The sequence below is a fragment of the Spinacia oleracea genome, chromosome 6, assembly GCF_020520425.1.
Source record: "Spinacia oleracea cultivar Varoflay chromosome 6, BTI_SOV_V1, whole genome shotgun sequence".
NCBI lineage: Eukaryota > Viridiplantae > Streptophyta > Magnoliopsida > Caryophyllales > Amaranthaceae > Spinacia > Spinacia oleracea.
Genome location: NC_079492.1, coordinates 59,255,526 through 59,265,107, shown reverse-complemented (window position 1 = coordinate 59,265,107; position 9,582 = coordinate 59,255,526). Strand labels below are relative to the sequence as shown.

At 38.6% G+C, this 9,582-nt stretch overlaps 1 protein-coding gene and 1 long non-coding RNA gene across 2 annotated transcripts; both read right to left on the bottom strand.

The window, feature by feature from the left end:
- Positions 1–306: 306 nt before the first annotated feature.
- On the bottom strand, positions 307–2,946 carry LOC110785650 (uncharacterized). The gene is made up of 3 exons (XR_002532635.2): positions 1,687–2,946; positions 826–1,396; positions 307–652 (listed from the first exon to the last, which is right to left on the bottom strand). It is a non-coding gene; the product is annotated as an uncharacterized lncRNA (long non-coding RNA).
- An 802-nt stretch (positions 2,947–3,748) lies between these two features.
- On the bottom strand, positions 3,749–5,810 carry LOC110785657 (F-box/kelch-repeat protein At1g30090). Its single transcript, XM_021990140.2, has one exon. It carries the CDS (start codon positions 5,139–5,141, stop codon positions 3,924–3,926), a length of 1,218 nt encoding a protein of 405 aa, XP_021845832.1. The 5' UTR covers positions 5,142–5,810; the 3' UTR covers positions 3,749–3,923.
- Positions 5,811–9,582: the final 3,772 nt, after the last annotated feature.

Below are 9,582 nucleotides of genomic sequence, written 5' to 3'. Positions count from 1 at the left end.
GTGATTATGAACTGTTTAATAATAATTTTTTTTTGTTACGGAGTATCTTGAAATATTGTAGGTTGGATCGGATCGTTGGATCGAATCGTAGAATCGTAGGATCGTATTAAGATCCCACCACTCAAATTTCTTATCGAGGTAGGATCGTAAGATCCTACACACATTAAGATCCTACCTAAATCCGGATCGGTGGCGAGTTTTTGAATCGTAGAATCGTAAGATCCGAATCGGGAGTTTAACAACCATGGTCGGACATCTCCCTGATATTCTCCTGCAAATTATTAATCAGTCAAGGACTCAAAGTACTCGAGTTGAAGTAGGTTCTTTTTAAGCATGGTATAAAAAAAGCTCAAGCTTCTAAATAGATTATTTAGCAGAAATAAACATCACACTAAAACAGACGACCAGATTCCTAGCCTAATAGCTGTCCATGGCAAAGAAAAGTTACTCTGAAGAGAGACTCTGCAAAGACCACCAGATCAGATCCAACATATTACTTGCAGTCGCCCACAACTTTGTGTATATGATCGATGTTATCCAAACGTTTGACTATCGACTGTCAACACAAGCAGTCAGAAAGAGGAGTCCTAGTCTGTAGAAATTGCTTTGACAAGCATTTTGCCCACAGCACTCCACCAGAGTGGGATCCTTACTGCAAAAAAGTAGAATAAAAACAGGTAAATGTATACATACAATGAAGAATTCAACCCTAAACAGGACAACCAACCAAAATATCACTACTTATGCTTTCTTTTACTTGTCATCCCATTTGTCTAATGAAATCAAGCAGACTACTACCAGAAGTTAAAAATTAAAAGCCTGTACCTCGTAGCATGATCATTTCGTCAGACATGACTAAGATGGCTACAAAACCCCACTTTATCTGCTTAAACCAACCTTCATAATCTTGTCCTTCAGCATCAATGTTCTCCTGATCCAGATCAGGATTTCTTCAGTGAGCGAAGCCTCTAAGGAATCAAACAGTTTGTGATCATCCGCAGTGGGGCGGTTATAAGTACCAACATCCAAGGTGAGTTTGTCACCCACATTTGGATTTTGGACAACGGGATTGGTTGGTAGCAACTCCCAATATTATTTTTCAACACTGCCACTGTGATCCATCAGGAATACAAGATATCTTCCATGCAAGCACCTTTCATATCATCGGATTCAGCGACTAAAAAGCCTCCAGAAATTTTCACTGACATGAAGAACTCAGCTAAGTGGATCTGTTCTTCTTTGTCAAACATCAGGCATCTAACCAGAGATGAGAGAATCAACTAACCATTTGTAGAGCAGGCTTACAGGAAATTACCAGCTAAAACTTTTCTGATTCAAGAAAATGATGAACTGATAACACTGACAAGCCAAGTTCCCAGATACAGAGGTCAATAGGCTACACAAGATAAGCAGGGGCAGATAAACTTTTAGGTATTATTTGAATACTAAAAACAGGAAACATATAACCAAGATTATTTAAAATTCACAAAGATCAACAAAAAAACAAAGAAAAAGTGATGCCCAACAATGAGGTTCCTCGTATCTTTTTGTTGAGGATAACGTATGGCATATGATATTCGATCAATACTACGTTATCCTCAATACTTTTAAAAACAGAAAAATAATTCCCATGAAAAAGTGAGAAAAATAAGGAAACGCAAAATCAACATACTAATAAATACTCACCGGAAGATCCTTAATTGTTCATAAGGAAGGGTAGAGAAGAACATAAACAGTAATATCCATCAGCTGTACCAGAATAATAGCAGCTGCGAACTCACGATAGTGCTTGCCTTAGAGAATAGAACCCATACATGCTATTAAGGCAGGCTCGTAATCTGAAATAACAATAGTTAATGCCACAATTGTGTATTTTACGCAACAGAAATCCACAGTTGCTTTGATTCGCTGAACTATAAAGAAAAAACAGTTTGATTGCAGATAAAATATAAAATGAGTCTATTGACACATTGTGCAGGGACTAAAATATTCATAATCAGAGATAAAAGTAATGAAAATGAAACAAAGAGAGCAATGTAATAGATCATGTCACACTAAACTGCCTTTGAGAAGAAGAAATTGCTTAGTACCAGCAATTAGTGCTGATAATTGCAAAACTTGCAATAAAGGAAAAGCTAACAGGAACAATGGATCCTGGTGAGTGACAATTACAAGTATCAGGGGAATAATAGCTCATTCACCCATATTAAAAACAACATTTTGCAGTTTCCTAGCATCATATCTAAGGCTTCCAACGGATCAAATGTAATTATTTGCACCTTCCTAGCTCGTCTTAGCATCTTTTTCTAATAGATTTGTCCTGTGAAATTCTTACAACACAATATGATTATGGAATGCAAAAACTGACAACAAACAACCAGAAGAGGTTATACCACATCCATACAACACACTTGGACTTTTGCAAATCCTAGTGCGACACGTATTTGAATTCAGCACTGGTAAAGAAATAATTTCCGTCTGATCAGATAAAATAAAATCTTCAAACACTTCAGACTATAGTCAAGATAGTGTATGCAGATGTCAGCAAATAATCGCAAAACACTGATCACAATTACTACTAACCACGAGAACAAGCTAATCATAAAATTGACAAAAGAGTCTAAAAATTCACAATGAACAAGAAATAAGGCTAGTACTTTAATATAGAAGAGAAATACAACATAACTAGCATGACATTTGTAACACGCTTGGGTTGAAGCAACTGCATTCTTCCCTCGTGTGTGTGTCAGTCGCTTACAATACTAAAGCATCTAGCGTTTACCTGAGAGTCTTGAAATATCATTAGCCACATTTTCTCTGCTTAGCTACGGCTATTTGAACTTGGGAATGCAGATTCTTTTGCAGCCACGGAAGAGAAAAAGAGGGATATCATATACTCACCTTAGTTTCCGAAAGTCCAAGACAGCTTCTATTCCAACATCATCATCCCCCCCCCCCCCCCCCCCCCCCCCCCCATTCAAACTAACAAGCTGTCTTTCCAAGGGACTAGCCAACAATATCTTGAATGCATTGGAAGGCCAATGACTATGTTCAGAACTTATAAATGACGAACTGGCAAATGAAATAACTATCTTGTATTTCAATCATAGTCTAATAACCTGTAGTTCCAACTTTTGTTCCCCATTCTTTCCCATAACACCTACAGCATTACAGGTTAACACCTAGATTTGGATACAGACAAATAGACTGAAGAATGTTTTAAAAAGCTAATCAACTCACTATCGGCATAGCCTGATTTTGCCAAAAGAATCTGAGTTCAACACATGTCTGCAGGAAATATTTAACTTAAAAGGTACTGGAACCATCATAAAAGACCACTAGTTTATTTCTTCTATCCTCTTTCTGGGAGCTCAGGGGAAAATGTTGCCTCCGATATCAGTGCAAGTTCCACCCACCAGAAAGATATAGAAACAAATTCACTTGTTCTACTCAAAATTAAGACAACAAACTACCACAGATCAAACAACTTCCTTAGAGTATATGATGGGAAATAACTAACTTTTATACATGAGGAATACAATCAGTTAAGGAGGACATGACTGGAAAATTTGGAGCCTATTCAGGCACAAAACACAAAGGCCAATTATATATTTCATTGAATACACTTTTGATGCTTTCCTGGAACTTCGTTCAACAAAATAAAGTGAAGTGGAAGTTTTAAAACACAGAAAGGTACATCACCAAGTTCCTTGAAAGATTATGGTATATGTTTGATGGACAATGTATATTGAAGATAAAATAAGTATATATTTATAGACTACACAATTTTTCGACTCAGAAATTTCATCTTTCTGTAGTGCTTAATAACAATAGATCTTTTAGAGCAACAATTACAACTCTATACTCAACAGTTACATATCATTACAGATAATTCAACGAGACTGACAACAGAAACAAACAAGCTATGCAAACATAACCTGGGAACTTGAGGGAGTCAAATCAGAGAACGCCCTTGGAGCATCCTCAACATGCCATTGAACAGCAAAGCTCAATTTCTTTTCAGAATGGCCTTCTAGGTTCACTTTCGTAATCTGACCCACAGCTACATGAAGATCCCGACCAACAACATAGATTATGGAATCACAGGAATTCACAGAAAAAGGCTTGCAAATTTGTTCTGGTAAAGGCGGGCCTTCAACAGTTTCCCACGAATCAGAATTCACATCATAGACCTTAAGCTTCATCCTCTCATGTTCTGAAACAATAAACAGACACCCAAAAATAACAACACTGGAGCCAGTCCATCCTTCCCTTAGTCCAACTGCCATACTCTCCCAGTTATCAGTTCTTGGGTCATAAACCTGACCTCGAGGAGAAACAAAGAAAGGCCACAACCATCCTTCTGTTACGAGAAGCTTTCCATTAAGAACAGCCGCGTCATAAGAGGCCATATTAGTCCCCATACTTGAAATTGGGTGCCAAAACCCCGTAATTGGATCTAAAACTTCAGCTGCATCAAGTTCATATAGATCAGCACTATTCCCTCCTGCCACATATATCATCCCATCAATCACCCCACTTGCAAAAAATGATCGAGCTGTAATCATCTGATTCATCACAGTCCACCGGTTCTTATGGATTTCATATTTCAAGACAACATCGAGGGGGCAATCCACATCGGACACCATACCGCCACAGACAAAGAGTGTGCCTTCATTCGGTACAGAGACACACCTAAAACCATGGGGGCAAACTTTATCCCTACAAGGCATTGCAGGAATGGTATGCCATGTGAAATGATTAAGGTCAAGAACCAACCACTGTATCTTTCCAGTACATTTGTGGAAGGTTAACACAAACAACCAAGGATCATATAACCCTAACTCCTTCCTCCGAGTGAAAAACCGTTCCTTACTACCGAGCAATAGATGCCATCGTTTACAAACAGCTCTACAAGCACCATGACTTTGAACAGGAAGCCTCAACAGACAATTGAGAGCAACATCATCTGGAAGCCCTGGAATAAGGGGCTGCCCTTTTATAGCTAACTCCAAATCTGAAGAGGGATCTACTAAGGGTGACTTAATTGCTGCTACTCTAAATTTTGGGGATAATGATAGCTGGGAATCACCAAGCTTAAAAACTGGTGAATGCTTTGAAGATACCCTCACTCTTTGCATTTTTTTCAAAACCCCAACTCCAGTTTTCTTACATATACCCTTTTCTTTACCCTCTAAACGTCAATAAAGCATCCAAAACAGGCTTTTCTCTATACTTTCTTAACCATAAATAGAAACTAAAACTACCAAACAACAAAATTTCAAAAGCTAAAAAGGCGCAAGCACACACATATATATATATACATACAAAGTATATAATTAGAATTCAGAATAAACTTGAAAGAGTCAAAAATCAAAATACCTATTCTCAATTTCTATAATTTGCTGACAAAATCACACAAAAAACGCAAGATTGATTTCCAAATGAACAGGAACACAAAACCCACGCGTTGTTCCTTCAGATAAAATTGAAGCAAACCCAGAAAAACCCCAGATCAAAATCAAATAAAGATCGATTTTTTTTTTTACAGAGTTGAGCAAATTTCTGGGTAATTTTCGGCAAAAAAAGAAGCACCCAATAAAAATTAAGCACAAAACATTACCAGGGAAGAAGAAGCAAATACATGCACTTTACAGAGGAGAGATAGCTGGAAATTTTGTGTAAGTACCAGTATATCTGTATATGTCTCTGTGTTTTTAAGGCAACTTGACGAGATTATTGCAGAGAAGGGGACTAGGAAGGAACGACCCTTTCCTTATTTTTCTTTTTTTTCTTCCATTTTACATTTGATGAAAATAAAATTGATCGTTTTATGAGGGTATCCGCACCCGATAATCGGGGACTACTAAACTCCGACTAATCTTAAACTCAAGTACGGACAAAATTGAATTAGAAAGGGTGTCCCCAAAAATGATATTTCATGCATTAATGAATAATAATAAAAAATATTTATATAATACGTTCGTCATTTAAATATTGTTTAATTTTCTTCGGTTTATTTACTACTATACTGAAAGTTATAAGAAGTGATAGATTTATTATTAATATATGAAACTACAAAAATAGAGAAATTATAACGACTATCTCAATAGAAAGGAAATGTGGTAAAAATTATAACTTTTTATAAAATTGCCTTCTATCAAATCGTTTTACACTTAGTTAATTGTCAGAATGTGCGTAATAGTAAACAAGGTGAACGTATAGGTCATTAGATGGTTAGAACGTGAGTGACATGGAATGTGATATACAGAGTAACAATTAAACAAGTGTCATACAGTACTTTATAATAATTTGTACTCCGTAAATTTTAAATTTAAAGGGAAGGAAAGATCACATAAATACAAAGTAGTACTCCACAAAAGATTATAAAATACTCCCTCCGTTTCATATTAATAGTGAAAATTTAGGTTGAGTGAAGTATTGTAAAAAAAGTGAAATAAAAAAGTAGGTCAAGTGGAAAGTTACAAGTAAAAAAATAATACTCCGTATAAAAAATAGGTCAAGTGGGATGTTATAAGTAAGTGAGAAAAATATAGTGCTAATGCATTAAATACAGTGGGTCGTATATCTTAAAATAGAATGAAGCTAGTAAAGTGCAACCATTAATTTGAAACTTGAAACATTCATTTATAAAAAAAATGAAACCATTTCTCCATCTGTATTTTAGTAAGTGAATACTTTTCATAATATGTCGTATTTTATTAAATGGTGCACTTTCCATTAATGAATTTTTTCCTTTTATTCTATAATTTTTTTCTTTCCCCATGGATCTCACTAGTCATATTAAATACTTTCACTATCTTTTACTCCAATTATTTAAACTACATTACTCCAATGGTTTCTTTGTTAAATAAAATCAACTTACATTCGTTAAAATATGTGCCAATCAAAGTGAACCATTTAATAAGTGTATCTCTATTCGACGTCTGTATACGCTAAAATCGCCCGCAAAATTTAATGTGAAAGTACGATGTTACCCTTATAAAAGAGAACCTCAATTCTTCACTTTTCACCTCAACTTTTCACTCTCAACTTTCCGGCAGCCCCTCCCACCCCGGTTCAATTTTCCGGCAGCCCCATTTATTTTTTCCGACAGCCCCACTCAAACTTTCCGGCATCCCCAATTCTACTTTGCAGGCTGACCACAACTTAGCTCCAACCACCATCTTGACCACCGCCACCCTCCACCAATCCACCGGCTTGAGCTGACCACCTCATGGACGACTTCGCTCCTTCAACGTCGTAGTCATCGTCCATGATGGACGCATCGTCGCCGAAGGTATGATTTTTTTTTTTTTGAATTTTCCGGCCGCCCAGAGATGACGGCCCAAACCATGTACGGGCCGCCCAGAGATGGCGGCCGGAACCATGTCACGGCCGCCATCTCTGGGCGGCCCGTACATGGTTTGGCCCGCCATCTCTGGGCGGCCGGAACCATGTCTTGGCCGCCCAAAGATGGCGGCCCAAACCATGTATGGGCCGCCCAAAGATGGCGGCCCAAACCATGTACGGGCCGCCCAGAGATGGCGGCCGCGACATGGTTCCGGCCGCCATCTCTTGGCGACCCGCACATGGTTTGGGCCGCCATCTCTGGGCGGCCCGTACATGGTTTGGGCCGCCATCTCTGGGCGTCCGGAACCATGTCTTTGTTAGGTTATGATACATATGACAATTCATAAATCATGCGGAAAAAACCATAAACCCAGGAAAACATATTATTTACACATAATCATTTAGCATAGATTAGATGCATACTCTTTGTTGCGTGCCTTCCCTAGCTGCGCCCGAACCGAACAAGAACAAGTCTTTAGGACTCCAAGTGTCGTCCCTCCGTAGATAGTCCACAGCACGTCCGGATCCGCCTTAAGATTGACCAACTAGAATCGCCCTTAAGGTACTAGAAAATTTCGGCAATTTGAGCAAGATGTGTGTTTGAATTTTCTCTCAAAAACTCACTTTGAATACTTTGAAACTTGTGTTATAAATTGTGAGCCCTAGCCTCATATTTATAGCGGTATGGAAAGGGAATCGTAATCCTATTCAGATACAAATTAATCAAACCTAGAATCTTACAAGAACTCTAATTTAATTAATTTATCAAATAGAATTAGGAATTTAATCATTAACCGAACTCTGCATGTTTTAGGAAACGTGCACGAAAACAAACACTTGCACACACACGCACGACAGCCACGATGGGCCTCATGCGTGCGCGCGAGCAGCAGCCCACTCAGCGCCCGCGCGCGCTGCGCGCTGCGCGCTGCGCGCAGCCTGCTGGGCCTGGCCTTGCTGTTTGTGCGGCGCGCTTGGCTTGCTGGGCGATGGCCTGGCTTCGTGCTGGGCCTCGTCCGGCAGGCCTCGTCCGATGCTTATTCGTACGATGCGCTTCCGATTAAATTTCCGATTCCGGAATTCATTTCCGATACGAACAATATTTAATATTTCCGATTCCGGAATTAATTTCCGTTTCGAACAAATATTTAATATTTCCGTTTCCGGAATTATTTTCCGATTCCGGTAATATTTTCGATTCTGACAATATTTCCGTTTCCGGCAATATTTCCGATTCTGGCAATATTTCCATTTCCGATAATATTTTCCGACACGTACCATGTTTCCGTTTCCGGCAACATCTACGACTTGGATAATATTTATATTTCCGATACGATCCATATTTCCGTTTCCGGCAATATCATCGTTTCCGGAGTATTCATTTCTTGCCTGTGACGATCTTAGCTCCCACTGAAACCAAGATCCGTCGGTTCCGAATATTCATAGATAGAGTATCTAATGCCATTAGATACTTGATCCGTTTACGTACTATTTGTGTGACCCTACGGGTTCAGTCAAGAGTAAGCTGTGGATTAATATCATTAATTCCACTTGAACTGAAGCGGCCTCTAGCTAGGCATTCAGCTCACTTGATCTCACTGAATTATTAACTTGTTAATTAATACTGAACCACATTTATTAGACTTAACATAGAATGCATACTTGGACCAAGGGCATTATTTCCTTCAGTCTCCCACTTGTCCTTAGGGACAAGTGTGCATTTCCTAATTCCTTCGTCGCTCGATGCTTGCTCTTGAACATAAGGTAAGAGTTGTCATCCTTATTATGTCCAGAGGTGTTCCTCGGTTTCAGAGTTCAACTGATCAAATAAACAGATAATCATAGCCTATGATTCATCCGAGCACGGCCATGCATTTCACAGTTTCTAGCTCTCCGAGTGGCCTTGTACAACTTTTAAGCATCTCATCCCGATTTATGGGAGGACAATCCCAATCTTGCGATCTTGAGATTAGACTTCGTTTGATAGGTGATTACCTGAGCGTTGCCTTTATAGCCTCCTTTTACGGTGCGACGGTTGGTCAACGTCAAAGCAACCAGTTCTCAAACAAGTAATCTCAAATCACTCAGGTATTGAGGATTTAGTGTCTAATAATTTAATGAAATTTACTTATGACAGACTTTCATCTCTTACAGTAAAGTTTCATAGGTCTTGTCCGATACTAGTCTTCCCAAAGTAAGTATCTATGCAAATGATTATGACATTGCCAT

What these genes read in the sequence shown, in the direction of transcription:
- LOC110785657 (XM_021990140.2), bottom strand. Translation starts at nt 5,141, where the DNA reads ATGCAAAGAGTGAGGGTATCTTCAAAGCATTCACCAGTTTTTAAGCTT.